At 36.6% G+C, this 18,226-nt stretch overlaps 1 protein-coding gene across 1 annotated transcript in view; it reads left to right on the top strand.

Annotated features, from left to right (window-relative positions):
• Window positions 1–18,226, top strand: part of ZCWPW2 (zinc finger CW-type and PWWP domain containing 2) — a 139,315-nt gene that overhangs the window by 77,814 nt on the left and 43,275 nt on the right. Inside the window, exon 4 of the mRNA XM_027088327.1 lies at window positions 8,543–8,657. Coding sequence (XP_026944128.1) covers window positions 8,543–8,657 — 115 coding nt within the window. The remainder of the gene's footprint in view (window positions 1–8,542; window positions 8,658–18,226) is intronic.

Below are 18,226 nucleotides of genomic sequence, written 5' to 3' on the forward strand. Positions count from 1 at the left end.
ATCCAGAACCTATGTGAAAGACGGCAGGTGAGAAGGGAGACAGGTGTTAGGAAGCCCAGGCATGTGTGGTTCACAGGGATGGCTGTGACTATCTTCTAGTTGGCATCAAAGGAATGGGAATGTTCTTACTGTCGAGATTACTGGTTGCTGTTGGAGAAATCCAATTTAAGGAAGACAAGATAGCCTTGTGATTAACTTTCTGTTGGATTGCTTTAAGTGAAAACGATAGCTTTGGCCCGATAGTAAATATTTAGAAGGGCGCATCATAGAGCCAGCGAGGTGCACTGGAAGCTTGAATGTATAAATAGCAGCAGTCAACACGAATCCCCAGGCAGAGGACTTTATAATAGGTGGTGGTGATGATCCTCAAACATTTAGCAGAGATGTATTATGAAGGAAAATTATTTTGTATTTCTTTAGGTTATGAAATCTGTGACTAATCTCCCCATGTTTCTAAAGGCATATTATAACTTAAAGTAATGAAATAACTTAAAGTAATTGTCAATATTTGAAGCCATTTCAATGAATTTATGAAGCCCAATAAAGCAATCTAGGTACTTATGATTCCAGTTTTCCAGATTTTTAATAGATGCTCAACATTATGGCTGAAGATAAATTTTCTAAATTGTAAATACTTTTATTTGCAGCTAACTTTTATGTCTATATAATCAAAATTTGAATTGATAATTTTGGATAGTAAATGCTATATTGTACCTACAGGATTTTAGTGAGGCTTTACTGTCCCCCCAAATAGGTTATATTAAGCATTTGATTGAATTTAATTTTAAAATTAAATACTATTTTTTACATAACATTCAAAGTACTTGAAATTAGGCCCACTTTTTTTTTCAAGAAAAAAATGCCACTAATATCATAGGATAAATCAGTGGCTCATGAAGTACTTTAAAGATCTGCATCCTTATAAAAAATGAAGTTTAATATCATCTTAGTAGTAATATCACCATATTATAATGCTAGATAGTCATTATGCTTATACATTTTTCTTTTACCTTTCTAGGGATAATAACATAATTCAGGATTGTAGCCCAGCCTTTTAGTTTCATCCCCAATTTCCTGTCTGGGCTTTCCCCATGCCACCCTGAATAAAAAATGTCTATTTATAATACCCAAAATATTTACTGAGCTCCTATTATTTCTACCAATTCTAGGCTCTGAAGTGATCAAAACAGACAAAATTTAAATGCTGTCACGAGACTTAAATTAGTGGGATGAGACACATAGTCAACAAGTAAATTTTTTTTTAGTTGTTGACGAGTGCCATGGGGAGAAATGAAGGGAGAGACATAGGCAGGTAGAGTGAAGGAGCAGGGGTGGGGAAGAACGATTCCACCTGCAGAGTCCGTGCGCTAGGAAATCCTTCCCCACAGCCAGCCAGATACCAGTGGTTGGTTGATAATAATTCTTGTTTTGATTATATTTTTCCCTTTCACTTATTCCAAAAAGTGGTCAGGCCCCTCATGTTCTCATGTCTCAGGGGCATTTTCTGTTGGGATCTAAAGCAGAGCTTACCTGTCTTGACCTGAGTTCCCTGAGGGTGGGCAGTAATGGGAACAGGGCAGGCAGGAGCAGCTAGGCAAGGAAGAGATTCCCTCAGACATGGAAGAGGACAGAGGTCTGCCGGTGCCCTGGGGAGTGGAACACTTTGGAGAAGAAGAGCACGAGGTGCACCAGGAGGTTGAAGCCACGCTGGCAAGGTTCCCAGCCTTGGAAAGGATCCTTTGGACCAGGCATGGCAAGGAAGCTGTTCGATTACCTGACTTCAAGGGACTTGAACAAAGATGTTACTCATGAAAGCCTTATGCGTTGAGGAGTAATGATCTGTCCTCGCTGTTCGGGCACCATGTATTCCCTTCCAATTTACAGGAACCTAGAGAAAGTAAGGGGTGGCCCAAAAATGAGCAAGATCAAAATTCTTATCCTTGTTGGACAACGGCTGTCACATTCAATTTTATTTAGCGAAAAGAAGGTAATGTGACATTGCTCACACATTTGAGTTTGAGAAGTGAAACATCCTGCTACAGCTCCAGATGATTATATCTTGATTAATTTTTATGTGGAGAAGCAATCTTAAAATAGAAAGCAACAGATGATATGAATTTCTGCCAGATTGCAGATTTCTTTTTACTGCCCTTACTGGGTGGACAAATACATAGGTATTCTTCTCTTTGAATGTGCCACTTCGTATTAGTATATGGTGATAACACACAACATGCTCAGTGAGTTGGAAGTTACTGAGAAGGGACATTCAGCCTCCTTCTCAGACCCTAAGAAATATGAAAATGGTACTGAGGCTCTCAGTCAGCCAGTGATGCTTGATTGGAACAAGATCACGTAGGAAAGTAGTTTACAAACTTCAATTTTGGATACAGCTAGGAATTTTCTCAGACATAGGGTACTATCTTTCCCTGCCTAACCATCTGTTTAGTCTCAAACCTCGTCCTTACTCCAAATATTTACATGCTTATTCATCTATCAAGAACACATCTATCAAGAATTATCTTATTTATGCTCATAAATTCACACAAATTTTTAGACTATATGTCTTCCTTCTCTTTCTATGATGATTATTTTCCCCCTCCACCCTAAATTTAATAAAACTGATTGAGAAAACTCCAGTTGCCAAAGCAATATAAACATAATGAAAGATATGATATTCCCTCTTCTTTAAAAAAAATTTGTTTATTTTATTATTTTTTTGGCTGTGTCAGGTCTTAGTTGCGGCATGCGGGATCTTTGCAGCACGCAGGCTCTTCATTGCAGAGCCGGGGCTCCTTTCTAGTTGTGGTGCGTGGGGGTTCTCTGTAGTCGTGAACGCGGGCTCCAGAGTGCACGGGCTCATTACTTGGGGCACGCAGGCTCTCTAGTTGTGGCGTGCAGGGTCCAGAGCACGTGGGCTCTCTAGTTGTGGCATGCAGGCGCCAGAGCACGTGGGCTCTGTAGTTGCCGCACGCAGGCTTAGTTGCTCTGCAGCCTGTGGGATCTTAGTTCCCTGACCGGGGATAGAACAGCGTCACCTGCATTGCAAGATGGATTCTTAACCACTGGACCACCAGGGAAGTCCCTGATATTCTCTCTTGGGATCAAAGAATTTACTGGAATTTGAAGAATGCCCAGCCCTTCCTGTAGTCTCATCTGAAGTCATTGATCTGAATCCTTGACTTCATAAGCTTTTAGCTCCTTGGAAATCTGTTACAGAGCTGCCTTGAAGATTTCCTTCTTAAGACATTTAAAAGCTTGTCTCTGTTTTGTTTTGTTACTATTGTTTACCTGGAAAACCTGTAGAACTCAAATGGAAAAACTATTATAAATAAAACTATTATAAACAACAGAAGAACTGTTACAAACAATAGGGAGATTCAGTTATGTGGCAGTTGTAAAATTACTCTAAAGCAGTAACAAATGTGAAAATATGAAGGGATAAATAGCATTTATAATAGCAACAAAGCATATATAATGTACTGGAGTAAGTTTAAGGAGCACCACATACAAGATCTATATGAATAAAACTTTAAAATGCTACCAAAAGACAGAAAATAAAACTTAAGGAAATGGAAAAATATAATCCTCTTCTTGGTTTGGAAGATTTAATATGGAAGGATGTCCATTCTCCCTAAATTAATTTTAATGCAATCTCAATTTTTATTTATTTTTATTTTTTTAATTTTATTTTATATTGGAGTATAGTTGATTAATGTTGTGTTGTTTCAGGTGTACAGCAGAGTGATTCAGTTATACATATGCATGTATCTATTCTTTTTCAAATTCTTTTCCTATTTAAGTTATTACAGAGTATTGAGCAGAGTTCTCTGTGCTGTACAGTAGGTCCTTGTTGGTTATTTTATATATAGCAGTGTACACATGTCAATCCCAAACTCCCAATCTGTCATCCCCCGCTTTCCCCAACCGGTAGCCATAAGTTTGTTCTCTGAGTCTGTGAGTCTGTTTCTGTTTTGTAAATAAATTCATTTGTATCATTTTTTAAGTTTCCGCATATAAGCAATATCATATGATATTTGTCTTTCTCTGTCTGACTTACTTCACTTAATATGATAATCTCTAGGTGCATCCATGTTGCTGCGAACGGCATTATGTCATTCTTTTTAATGGCTGAGTAATATTCTATTGTATATATGTACCACATCCATTAAAAAGGACTTAAAAACCCCCCTACAGTTGACCCCATGAACAACCTGGGGGTTAGGGACTCCAACCCCCTTTGCAGTTGAAAATCCACCTGTAACTTTGCAGTAATTTAACAGTGGCCATCAAAGTTCACCTGTTCTGCACCCACAGATTTAACCAACCGTGGATTGTGTAGTACAGCAGTACCTATTTAGTGAAAAACTCCACATATAAAAGGAGCTGCAGAGTTCAAGCCTGTGTTGTTCAAGGGTCAAATTCTAACATTTGTAAGAAAATAAAACATAGAAGAGGGAGTTAGACCTATAAAATATAAAATTATAGTAATACTCTAGTAGTTAAAGCAGTTTGATATTAACAGTTATTTGATAGATTAATAGAACAATATACAGTCCAAAAGTACTTGAAAATAGTTAGTGATAAGGTTATATTCAAATAATTAAAGAAAAGTTGTATTGTTTAATAAATTATGTATGTACAACTGGCTAGCTACTTAGGAAAAAATGAAGCAGAAGCTATAGCTCACATCCAAATTAGTTCTAGAAGGATGAAAAATTTAAATGAACAAAAAAGAAAATACAAACATACTAAAAGATAAACTTAACAGGAGAAGATGTTCTCAATACATATAGCAAAGGGCAATTTTTTAATATACAAAAATCTCTTACAAATCAATGAGAAAACAACCAATATAAATATTAACACAGGATTTGAACAGTCATTCCATAGAAAAGAAAATATAAATGACTTTTTAAAATATGGAAGATTGATGAATAAGTTCTAGGGAATCTAATATATAGCATGGTGACTATAGTTAACATTAATTACTGTGTTATATACGTGAAAGTTGCTAAGAGAGTAGATCTTAAATGTTCTCACTACACACACAAATAAAGGTTTTAATGTGAGCTAATGGATATGTTAACTAACCCTATATGATAATCATTTCCCAATGTGTATGTGTATCAAGTCATTGTGTAGTACTCCTTAAGTTTACACAGTTGTCAATTATATCTCAGTAAAGCTGGAAAAAATATGAAAAATTGCTCATATTACAGAATTCAAAAAATGAAAATGATAATAAAAAGGAAATACCAATCTTTTCCTTAAAACTATTGGCAGAGATCTAAGTTTGGTAATGGAAGTGTTCTCCAGAGTGTGAGGAAGCATTTGTTCATGGCGTGGTAAATTTTGACCACCTCACTCAAGAGTGATTTCACAAAAGCTTCCAAAATTTAAAATATGTATAAACCTGTCATTCAACATCTGAGGAATTTATGCTTCAATACACTTTCACATGGGTAAAGAGACATACAGACAAAAAATTTTTTATTGCAGCATTGTTTCATATTGCAAAATATTTGAAAAAACTTAAATCCATCACAAGGGTGTTTGTAAAATAAATAATGGTACATGCCATACTACGTATTTGGATATACATACATCTATATCCTCATTCCCTTGGTTTTCTCATCTAATTTCTTGCCTTTAAATATGGTGTGCGTGTGTGTGTGTGTGTGTGTGTGTGTCTATGTTTCCTACATTTTATCTGCAGTTCAGTTCTCTCTCCCGAATTCCCTTACCAAACTGCTACTTGGTACCTTCGCTTGGGTGTCATAATGCGTACTCAGCATGTCTGAACTCTTGATCTCCACCACCACCACCCATTTCACTTCCTTGACAGCCTTCCCCATCTCAGTGGATGGCAAATCACATCCTCCTCTCGCTCAGTCCCAAAGCCTGAGAGTCATCCTTTCTTTCTCTCTTAACCAATCTTCAGTTGGTCAAGAAATTATTTTTGCTCTACCTTCAGAGTATATCCAGAATCCTACCACTTTTCACCACAGTGGCTGCTATGACCTGATCTATACCACCATTATTTCTTGCCTGGATGATTGCAGTAGCCAGTCATCCACATCTACACTTGCCTTTGTATAATCTGTTCTCATCAAAGCAAGCAGAGTGATTGTTGTAAAATGTTAAATCAAGTCAAATGTTATTCTTCTGCTCAGAACTCTGTAATGGCTCCTGTTTAACTCAGAGTAAAAGCCCAAATCCCTACAATGGCCTGCAAGGACCTCCATGACCTGGCCCCTGTTAATTTATTGGACATCATTCCCTATTACTCACTCGCTTCCTCATTCACCCACAACCACCTTCCCTTCTTTGATACCTCTTGAATAAACTTGTATTCTCCTATCTTAAAGCCTTTTTTCTCTGCCTGCAGTGCTCTTTCCTTGGACATCTACAGGGCTAACTCCTTGACCTCCTTTAGGTCTTCGCTCAGTTGTCACTTTTTCAGTGACAGTTACCCTGACCACTTTATTGCCTCATCTTTTCTTTATTACATAGTATTTATAACCTCTTAAACTGTAGCCTTAACTTATTTGTTATGCTTATTGTGGATTGTCTGTTTCACTGGTTAGAATGTAAGCTTTGTCTGTTTTCTTCAGTGATTGATCCCAAGGGTCTAGAATATGTTGAATAAATCCATAAATGAAGCAATCTGAAAGACAAATAGAAAAACTCAAAGTATATAGAAATTCATAGCAGTCTGTAAAAGCAGATATTTAAATGATGTAAATGCCTGTAGGTACATACGATGTCTCTGGAAGACTGTGAAAAAAACTGGTAATATTGGGTGTCTTTGGGAGAAACACTCAGTACTAGGGATGGATAGGGAGTCACATTCTACACTTTTAGAATCACTTCAATTAAAGAACAAACTAGTTGGAAAAAATAAAATGCATAGCTGAGCCTTATTCTGGAATTCAGAATTCTTTATAAAGTAAGAGTCTTTAACTTTTTGAGTTCTTTAGAAGATGTTTAATTGTATTACTACCACTAGGTGGCACATACTTACTGATAAATTCTTAAAGATTCAGAGACACAGGTTTAAAAAATGCTTTTTAGTTCCCCAAACTTGCCAGTTTATATTAGCAATGTATCACATTGGTTTTCCTCAAGAAATTTCCTTAACTTCAGTTGTTTAGTGCTATAACAGCTTACAGGTGATTTTTCACTACCCATTAATTCTTAGCATCATTACAACATTTGAGTTGCAGAAATGTCTTAAATCTGTAAATGTTAACTTAGATATTCTTAAATTAGTTTAAATTTTCTAATGTTCATTGAATTGTATCCGCCTATGTTTTCTTTTTCCTAAGAAATAACTTAATGAATGAAATTTAAATATTCTGTATACAAAACTAGGTTTTTGTTTGATACGTTTTTTTCATTGCTTTTATACCAAATAAATTGGTGTCCAGGACCACCACATGCAGTGTAACACCTGTATTCTTTTTGATGGTGAAGTTTTCAAAAAGAAAATGGTGGCATGTATTTTATAAATCGTAACATTTATAAACATTATAAAAACCTTTTTGGGGCAAGCTCTAAAATAACATTGGCAAAATTACTGGGCCAGATAATTTTTATAGTCATTTTTAACCTAGAGATTCTTTGACTCTGTTTTTCTTTTCAAATTATATATTTTTAAAAAAATGATAAAAATGATCTTATTTACAAAACAGAAACAAATTCACAGACTTAGGGAACGAACTTATGGTTACCGGGGGGAAGGTTGGGGGGAGGGATAGTTAGGGAGTTTGGAATTGACATGTACTCACTGCTATATTTAAAGTGGATAACCAACAGGGACCAACTGTATAGCACAGGGAACTCTGCTCAATATTCTGTAACAACCTAATTGGGAAAAGAATTTGAAAAAGAATAGATTCATGTATATGTATAACTGAATCACTTTGTTGTACAGCTGAAACTAACACAACATTGTTAATCAACTGTACTCCAATATAAAACAAAAAGTTTAAAAAATAAAAATAGAGAACTAAAAGAAAAAAACTAAATAAACATTTGGAAAAAGTACCGTATTCAAGTAGAATAACATTTATTGAGCGCTTACTATGCCTGAAAACAGTCATTTATTAGATGTGAATGGAATTAATTTTATTTACTACAATAAGAAACTAGGCTTTTCAGTTTTTATCACTTGATTATCATTGCTATGTTACTTAAAAGGGAATCAACATTATTCTGATAAAATAGATTAATATTCACTACTTTGTTACACTGGTGGTCTTAAGTTTTTGTAACTTTCTAAATATGAGATAAAAATTAGTGAATTAAGACTCTGACCCTTTTGGTTATTAACATGCAAAATTTCTACAACTTTGCTATATTCTAAAATACTAATAAAATAATAATTAGATAACAAAATCTAAAGAATATATTGTACAATGCTTAGATTTAGTTCCAGCTCAACAGCTAAATCAAGTCGACGTTAAAACAAAATTATATGCTTAAACATTTTATTATTATATTATTATTCTCTCTATATTATTTTTCTCTCTTTCTTTAGCCAGGAAAATGTACAAATAAAAAGAAGTGGTATAAAAGTGCACTACAAGAAGCATACCTCCTCTATGGATACTCTCATGAGCAAAGACTGGAAAGGTGCTGCCTATCGAAACAGGGTACATGTGATTTTTTATTCTTTACCACCTCAAAATAAGAATTTATTCAGGTTCATGCTTTCCAAAATATATTTGCACATTTAAAAATTTCGCTCTCCTTTTCATAGGAAAATAGTATATCTTTGTCCAATGAAAAATCATTCTTATATTGGTTAATAGTATGCATTTTTGCCCTCTGAAACTATTTTCCATGACTAAACATGCAGTCTATTTAAATGTAGGTGTTTTAATTAGCGCTTTGTCATCTTTGTTCTTAACGTTTCTACATAGGTCCTCTTGTGTATTTCAAAGCATGTATTTCAAAATTAGAAGCCATGGCTTTAAAATATATTCCTGGAGTGAAACTTTTACTTGGATGTGCTATATTATTTCAGAACAAAGTATTTTTCAAAATGTTTTATTTTTAAATAAATTCAAGGCAGAGATAGAAAAATAATCTTCAACGTTTTTAATTAGGTGAAAAAATATTATAATATTTCAAGTCATTTTCAAGGAAAGTTCTCTTGAATCATAAATATTATGGTTTATGGATAGCTTTTTTAATGAACTGATCATAAGGCATATAGCAGGTAGAACACATTTTTAACTCTAAAAAGAATGTAATAGTTGCATGGAAATGATTTTTCAATAAACAAATATATTAAAAAAATTTTCTGCTTAGTGATCATAAGAATTTTTTTTATCTTACAAGGCCCCTTCTCATTTTATCCACCTAAAGTTCTAAAACAGATTATTCTATGGGAGGATCTGGTCTTTGGTGCTAACTGAATTTTAAAGTAAGAGTGATATTTTTTATCCTGTGGAAAAGTTTAATATATATATTTTAAAAACTTACATGTAAAAACATTTTACTTGAAAAAAAGTTTTAACTGTTAACCTAGCCACCTAAGTTTAGATTTTAAAGCATATAAATAGGTTTGAAAAGAGTGGAAAAAGAATGACAAGCAAACTACTCTGGTCAAAAGACATTTATTACCACAAATGTGATTTTATTCCTTGTGCTGAAAATATAATGTCTCTGTTTATTAGCCATAAAGGTTGAACTCACTTCACTGTCACAAATACAATTTTATACTTTGCATGGGCTGTACATTTCTCTTGTGTAACCAGAATAAACTTTGAAATATTTAGTTTTTTTAAACATTAATATTTTGAAGTAATATAATCTATTACCTTTAAAAGTTACATTACAACCATTCTACACTAGCAATATCCTGCTTTCTCACTAAGTTATGGAACTATGCCGTTGCCGTTGTTGTGTGTGCCAGGGCGTTTATGTCTGGGTCCTTTGGCATTCTTACTTGTCCAGAGACTCTTGAGCCGGGTTATATCTGATCGGTTTTGCAGGAACAGACCATTTTCTAGCTGAAAGTCTGATGATTTTTGCATGCAGAATTTGTGTAATTCGGCCTGATTATAGAGAGCCATATGCCTAAGGACTGTCATTTTGTGCCTGAAGTAGCCCAAATTGACAGGCACGAACAGACTTCCAGGAGCTCAGTCTTTGCCATCATGGGCTCACTCATTGCATACTCACTCTTCACCGTCTCCAAAATAAGCAGTTTAGTCCCGTGCCTGCTTAGCTTCCAGGGTGGATTCTAGGACATATTCAGCTTCTTACTGTATTCAAAGTAGTTTTGAGAGGTAATTAACCATTATTCAGATATTTTACAAAAGGTTAGTTGCTTAGAGGCAAACCACTTATTGCATTCCAGCAACTTTGAGGATTTCTTTACCCCCAAAATTCATTCTTTCAACCTAGAAATAATTACTACAAATTTTTTTGGCCTAAATTCTTCCTACCCTGCAGAAATTGACCCACTATTATGTTTGATGCAATTGTTTCATTGTTGAAATCTATAGGGTCAGTCAATGATACATAAATATAGACCCAGTCATAGTATAACAAAATTCCATGTCCTATACACATGATTTGGTTACCGTGTTTTTGTTGTATTAACTATTACTCCAAATCAGTGATTCTTCTGTTAGGTCTAGAAAACTTCTTCTTATATAGGAAATTCATTATTTTTTATTTTCAATTGTATTTTTTAAATGAATAGGGTGTTACTCATATAGTTTCTTTATAACTCAGCATGAGGATTTTGTATTATTTGTAGGATGAATATTTTTTATATATTCTACATTTTAGAGTAGATGTCCTTATCTCTACCCTTGTTTCTCAGAATTATTTATTTTTAAATATACTAATTTTTTAGAGCACTTTTAGGTTCATAATGAAATTAAGCAGAAAGTACAGAGTTCCCATATACCCCCTGCCCTACACACGCACAGCATCACTCACTGTCAACATCCTGCACCACAGTGGTTCATTTGTTACAACCTATGGACCAACACTGACACATCATTATAACCCAAAGTCCATAGTTTACATTAGGGTTCACTCTTGGTGTTGGACATTCTATGGGTTTTGACAAATATATACAGTGACATGTATCTACCACTTTAGTATCATACAGAATTGTTTCATTGTTCTAAAAATCCCCTGTGTTCCACCTATTCATTCCTCTCCTAGCCCAATCCCTACCCCTCTGATTGGCAACTACTGTCCTTTTTTTTTTTTTTCAAATTTATTTTTATTGGAGTATAGTTGCTTTACAATGTTGTGTTAGTTTTTACTATACAGCAAAATGAATCAGCTATGCGTATACATGTATCCCTTCTTTTTGGATTTCTTTCCCATTTAGGTCACCACAGAGCATAAAGTAGAGTTCCCTGTGCTATACATTACGTTCTCATTTGTTGTCTATTTTATACATGGTGTCAGTCGTGTATATGATCAATCGCAATCTACCCATTCCTCCCACACACACCACCCTTTCCCCCTCAGTATCCATACATTTGTTCTCTACTTCTGTATCTCTATTTCTGCTTTGCAAATAAGATCATCTATACCATTTTTCTAGATTCCACATATATGTGCTAATACACGATATTTGTTTTTCTCTTTCTGACTTCACTCTGTATGATACTCTCTAGATCTATCCACATCTCTACAAATGACCCAATTTCATTCCTTTTTATGGCTGAGTAATATTCTATTTTATATATGTACCACATCTTCTTTATCCATTCCTCTGTTGATGGGCATTTAGGTTGCTTCCATGTCCTGACTATGATAGATAGTGCTGCAGTGAACATTGGGGTGCATGTGCCTTTTGAATTATGGTTTTCTCTGGGTATATGCCCAGTGGTGGGATTGATGGATCGTATGGTAGTTCCATTTTTAGTTTTTTAAGGAACCTCCATAATGTTCACCATAGTGGCTGTATTACATTCCCACCAACAGCATAGGAGGATTCCACTTTCTCCACACCCTCTCCAGCATTTACTGTTTGTAGATTTTTTGATGCTGGCCATTCTGACCGGTGTGAGATGATACCTCATTGTAGTTTTGATTGCATTTCTCTTATAATTAGTGATGCTGTGCATCTTTTCATGTGCTTCTTGGCCATCTGTATGTCTTCTTTGGAGAAATGTCTATTTAGGTCTTCTGCCCATTTTTGGATTGGGTTGTTTTTTTGATATTGAGCTCTATGTGCTGCTTGTATACGTTAGACATTAATCCTTTGTCAGTTGCTTCATTTGCAAATACTTTCTCCCATTCTGAGGGTTGTCTTTTTGTCTTGTTCATGGTTTCCTTTGCTGCACAAAAGGTTTTAAGTTTCATTAGGTCCCATTTGTTTATTTTTGTTTTTATTTTCATTTTTTATTGTCATTAATCTAGGAGGTGTTTCAAAGAAGATCTTGCTGCAATTTATGTCAAAGAATGTTCTGTCTACATTTTCCTCTAAGAGTTTTATAGTGTCTGGCCTTACATTTAGGCCTTTAATCCATTTTGAGTTTATTTTTGTGTGTGGTGTTAGGGAGTGTTCTAATTTCATTCTTGTACATGTAGCTGTCCAGTTTTCCCATCATCACTTATTGAAGAGGCTGTCTTTTCTCTGTTCTTGCCTCCTTTGTCATACCTTAGGTGACCATAGGTGCATGGGTTTATCTCTGGGCTTTCTATCCTGTTCCATTGATCTTCTGTTTTTGTGCCAGTACTGTACTGTCTTGATTACTGTAGCTTTGTAGTATAGTCTAAAGTCAGGGAGCCTGATTCCTCCAGCTCCGTTTTTCTTTCTCAAGATTGCTTTGACTATTTAGGGCCTTTTGTGTTTCCATACAAATCTTAAAATTTTCTGTTCTAGTTCTGTGAAAAATGCCATGGGTAATTTGGTAAGGATTGCATTGAATTTTGAGATTGCTTTGGGAAGTATAGTCATTTTCACAATATTGATTCTTCTAATTCAAGAACATGGTATAGCTCTCCATCTGTTTGTGTTGCCTTTGAATTCTTTCATCAGTTTCTTGTAGTTTTCTGCATACAGGTTTTTGCTTCCTTAGCTAGGTTTATTCCTAGGTATTTTATTCTTTTTGGTGCAGTGGTAAATAGGATTGTTTCCTTAATTTCTCTTTCTGATCTTTTGCTGTTAGTGTATAAGAATGTAAGAAATTTATGTGTATTAATTTTGTATCCTGCGACTTTACTAAATTCATTGATTAGCTCTAGTACTTTTCTGGTGGTATCTTTAGGATTTTCTGTGTATAGTATCATGTCATCTGCAAACAGTGACAGTTGTACTTCTTCTTTTCCAGTTTGGATTCCTTTTATTTCTTTTTCTTTCCTGATTGCTGTGGCTAGGACTTCCAAAACTATGTTGAATAATAATGGCGCGAGTGGACACCCTTGTCTTGTTCCTGATCTTAGAGGAAATACTTTCAGTTTTTCACCATTGAGAATAATGTTTGCTGTGGGTTTGTCATATATGGCCTTTATTATGTTGAGCTAGGTTCCCTTTATGCACACTTTCTGGAGAGTTTTTATCATAAATGTGTGTTGGATTATCTATTGAGATGATCATATATTTTTATTCTTCAATTTGTTAATATCGAGTATCAGATTGATTGATATGCATATATTGAAGAATCCTTGCATCGCTGGGATAAATCCTACTTGATCATGGTGTATGATCCTTTTAATGTGTTGTTGGATTCTGTTTGCTAGTATTGTGTTGAGGATTTGTTCATCAGTGATACTGGCTTGTTGTTGTCTTTTTTTGTAGTGTCTTTGTCTGGTTTTGGTATCAGGGTGATGGTGGCCTCGTAGAATGAGTTTGGGAATGTTCCATCCTCTGTAAATTTTTGGAAGAGTTTGAGAAGGATAGGTGTTAGCTCTTCTCTAAATGTTTGATAGAATTCACCTGGGAAGCCATCTGGTCCTGGACTTTTATTCACTGGAAGATTTTAATCACAGTTTCAATTTCATTACTTCTGATTGGTCAGTTCGTATTTTCTATTTCTTCCTGTTTCAGCCTTGGAAGTTTGTACTTTTCTAAGAATTTGTCCATTTCTTACAGGTTGTCCATTTTATTGGCATATGATTGCTTGTAGTAGTCTCTTATGATCCTTTGTATTTCTGTGATGTCAGTTGTAACTTCTTTTTCATTTCTAATTTTATTGATTTGAGTCCGCTCTCTTTTTTCTTGTTGAGTCTGCTAAAGGTTTATCAATTTTGTTTATCTTCTCAGAGAACCAGCTTTTAGTTTTATTGATCTTTGCTATTATTTTCTTCATTTCTATTTCATTTATTTCTGCTCTGATCTCTATGATTTCTTTCCTTCTACTATCTTTGGGTTTTGTTTGATCTTCTTTGTTTAGTTGCTTTAGGTGTAAGGTTAGGTTGTTTATTTGAAATTTTTCTTATTTTTTGAGGTAGGAGTATATTGCTATACACTTCCTTCTTAGAACTGCTTTTGCTGCATCCCAAAGGTTTTGGGTCATTGTGTTTTCATTGTCATTTGTTTCTAGGTATTTTTTTATTTCCTCTTTGATTTCTTCAGTGATCTCTTGGTTATTTAGTAGCGTATTGTTTAGCCTCCATGTTTTTATATTTTTCACAGTTTTTTTCCTGTAATTTATTTCTAATCTCATGACGTTATGGTTGGAAAAGGTGCTTGATACAATTTCAATTTTCTAAAACTTACTGAGGCTTGATTTGTGACCCAAGATATCCATCTATCCTGGAGAATGTTCCATAAGCACTTGAGAAGAAAGTGTATTCTTCTGCTTTCTGGTGGAATGTCCTATAAATATCAATTAAGCCTATTTGTTCTATTGTGTCATTTACAGCTTGTGTTACCTTATTTATTTTCTGCCTGGATGACCTGTCCATTGGTGTAAGTGGGGTGTTAAAAGTCCCCGACTCTTATTGTGTTACTGTTGATTTCCTCTTTTAAGGCTGTTTGCATTTGTCTTATGTATTCAAGTGCTCCTATGTTAAGGTGCATAAATATTTACAATTGTGATATCTTCTTCTTGGATTGATCTCTTGATTCTTATGATTGTAATAGTCATATGATCGTTGTCTCTTGTAATAGTCTTTATTTTAAAGTCTATTTTGTCTGATATGAGTATTGCTATTCCAGCTTTCTTTTGATTCCCATTTGCATGGAATATCTTTTTCCATCCCCTCACTTTCAGTCTGTATGTGTCCCTAGGTCTGAAGTGGGTCTCTTGTAGACAGCATATATATATTGGTCTTGTTTTTGTATCCATTGAGCTAGTCTGTGTCTTTTGGTTGGAGCATTTAATCCATTTACATTTAAGGTTATTATCAATATGTATGTTCCTGTTATCATTTTCTTAGTTATTTTGGGTTTGTTCTTGTAGGTCTTTTTCTTCTCTTCTGTTTCCCAGCTAGAGAAGTTCCTTTAGCATTTTTTGTAAAGCTGGTTTGGTGGTGCTGAATTCTTTTAGTTTTTGCTTGTCTGTAAAGCTTTTGATTTCTCTGTCAAATCTGAATGAGATCCTTGCTGGGTAGTGTAACCTTGGTTGTAGGTTTTTCCCTTTCATCACTTTAAATATGTCCTCCTGCCACTCCTTTCTGGCCTGCAGAGTTTCTGCTGAAAAATCAAGCTGATAACCTTATGGGGATCCCCTTGTTGGTTATTTGTTGATTTTCCCTTGCTGCTTTTAGTAATTTTTTCTGTGTATTTAATTTTTGTTAGTTTGATTAATATATGTCTCGGCATGTTTCTACTTGGGTTTATCCTGTATAGGGCTGTCTGCACCTCCTGGGTTTGATTGACTGTTTCCTTTCCCATGTTAGGGAAGTTTTCAACTATAATCTCTTGAAATATTTTCCCAGGCCCTTTCCCTTTCTCTTCTTCTGGACCCCTATAATTTGAATGTTGGTGTGTTTAATGTTGTCCCAGAGGTCTCTGAGACTGTCCTCGTTGCTTTTCATTCTTTTTTCTTTATTCTGCTCCTCGGCAGTTATTTCCACCATTCTATCTTCCAGCTCACTTAGCCATTCTTCTGCCTCAGTTATTCTGCTCTTGATTCCTTCTATTGTATTTTTCATTTCAGTTATTGTATTGTATATCACTGATTGTTTGTTCTTTAGTTCTTCTGAGTCCTTGTTAAACATTTCTTATATTTTCTGGTTCCATGCCTCCATTCTGTTTCCAAGATCTTGGATCATCTTTACTTTCATTACCCTGAATTCTTTTTCAGGTAGATTGCCTATTTCCTCTTCATTTATTTGATCTTGTGGGATTTCACTTTGCTCCTTCATCTGCAACATATTTCTCTGTCATCTCATTTTGTCTAACCTACTGTGTTTATGGTCCCCTTTCTGCAGGCTGCAAGGTTGTGGTTCCTTTTGCATCTGCTGTCTACCCCCTGATGAGTGAGGTTGGTCTGGGGGCTCGCGTAGGCTTCCTGGTGGAAGGGACTGGTGCCTGCACTCTGGTGGGTGAAGCTGAATCTTTTCCCTCTGACGGGCAGGGTATGTTTGGGGTGTTTGTGAGCTTACTACAACTTTAGGCAGCCTGTCTGCTGATGGGTGGGGCTGTGTTCCTGTTTTGCTGGTTGTTTGTTGTGAGGTGTCCAGCACTGGATCCTGCAGGCAGTTGTGTGGGGCCAGCTCTTGGTGTTGATATGGATACCTCCAGTAGTGCACATGCCGATTAATCTTCCCTGGGCCCGGGAATTCTCTGGTGGTCCAGCGTCCTGGACTTGTCACGCCCCCCCACCAAAAGGCCCAGGCCCAACCCCTGGCCAGGAAACCAAGAGCCCGCAAGCTGCACATTGCAGCCTGAGAGAAAATAAAAGAAAAAGAAAGCAAACAGACAAACAAAACCCAAGACAAATACCAAAAACAGCAGCAAACAAACAGCGGCAACACACAGACACAGAATAAATAAATAAATAAAACAAAACAAAAGAATTCAAAAATGAGAACAGTCAATAAGGACTAAACTAACAAAAAATGAAAATGAAATAAAAACAGAAAGCATAAAAACAATCAAAAATAAAGAAAACCCACAAAACAGCAAAAAAGTGAAGTAAAAGTAGAAAAGTAAAAAATATATATATTAAAAAAAGAAAAATAAAAGCAACAATACCAACAACTGAACAAAACGAAACAAAGAAGAAAAGAATAACAGTAATAATAATATTTTCCTGGGGCCTCCTCTGTCAGTGTCCTTGCTCCCACCGTGAGCCAGAGCCATCCCCCACCTCCCCAGGAGGCCTTCCAGTACTTCTAGGTAGGTCTGGACCTGCTTTGGGCACTGTGGGGCCAGCTCAGACTCTGACCTGGCTCAACTCCCACGTGTACTTGCCCCCAAAGTCCACTGCTGCAAAGGCTAGATTGGTCTCAATTGTGGGAACACTCGTCTATTCAGGTATTCCACAGACACAGGATTTACCAAGCCATTCTCAGGGATTTAATCCACAGCTTGTGTAGCTGCACAGAGAGATTTTCATTCCTCTTCCTTAGTCACACTACTCCTGGGGCTCAGCTTTGGTTTTGGCCCCACCTCTGCATGTGGGCCACCCTCAGGCATCTGTTCCTTGCCCAGGCAAGAGGGAGCAAAAGCAGCAGCTGCTTGGGGCACACTTACTCACTCAGGCTGGGGAGGGGTACGGCGGCTACAATTGGGTTGTGCGTGAGTTGTTTTCAGTGGCATGAACCAGCAGGCAGTTGCAACAGACTGTGGTGCACTCGTTCTGGTGGGAATCCCTCCCAGTGCCCACGGAGGCAGGCACTGATGTGTGGGCGCGGTGGTGGCCCTGCCCCCCATGTGCCTCTCAACTATGGCGCCTCGCTTTCCAGGCAGGCCACACTTCTTCTAGGGGCATTCCTGGCCATGCATCCCCTCACTCCTGTCCTCTCTGCTGTATCTGCACAGCCAACAGTGCTCCTCTCCCCATATCCGTTCTACCAACCCCTCACTTTAGCACTCAGCGCCCGCCAGCATCGGCAGACTGTTGTCCCAGGCATGGGTGCCCAGGGCTGATTCCCAAGGAGACTTTGGGATGGGCAGCGCTCAGGCCCCCAGAACCTACACGGGCGAAGGAGACCCTGGCCTGAGGGGCAGGCAGGCCCACTTAGATGGGAGCCCCTCCCAGTGTCCCCGGAAGCTGAAGAAGCCAGTGGGTGGGGAAAGGGGTTGTAATGGTGGCTCTGCCCCTTGCGCACTACTCAACAATACGCC

Source organism: Aethalodelphis obliquidens, unplaced genomic scaffold (genome assembly GCF_003676395.1).
Source record: "Aethalodelphis obliquidens isolate GAN/ISIS:26980383/991018 unplaced genomic scaffold, ASM367639v1 scaffold62, whole genome shotgun sequence".
NCBI lineage: Eukaryota > Metazoa > Chordata > Mammalia > Artiodactyla > Delphinidae > Aethalodelphis > Aethalodelphis obliquidens.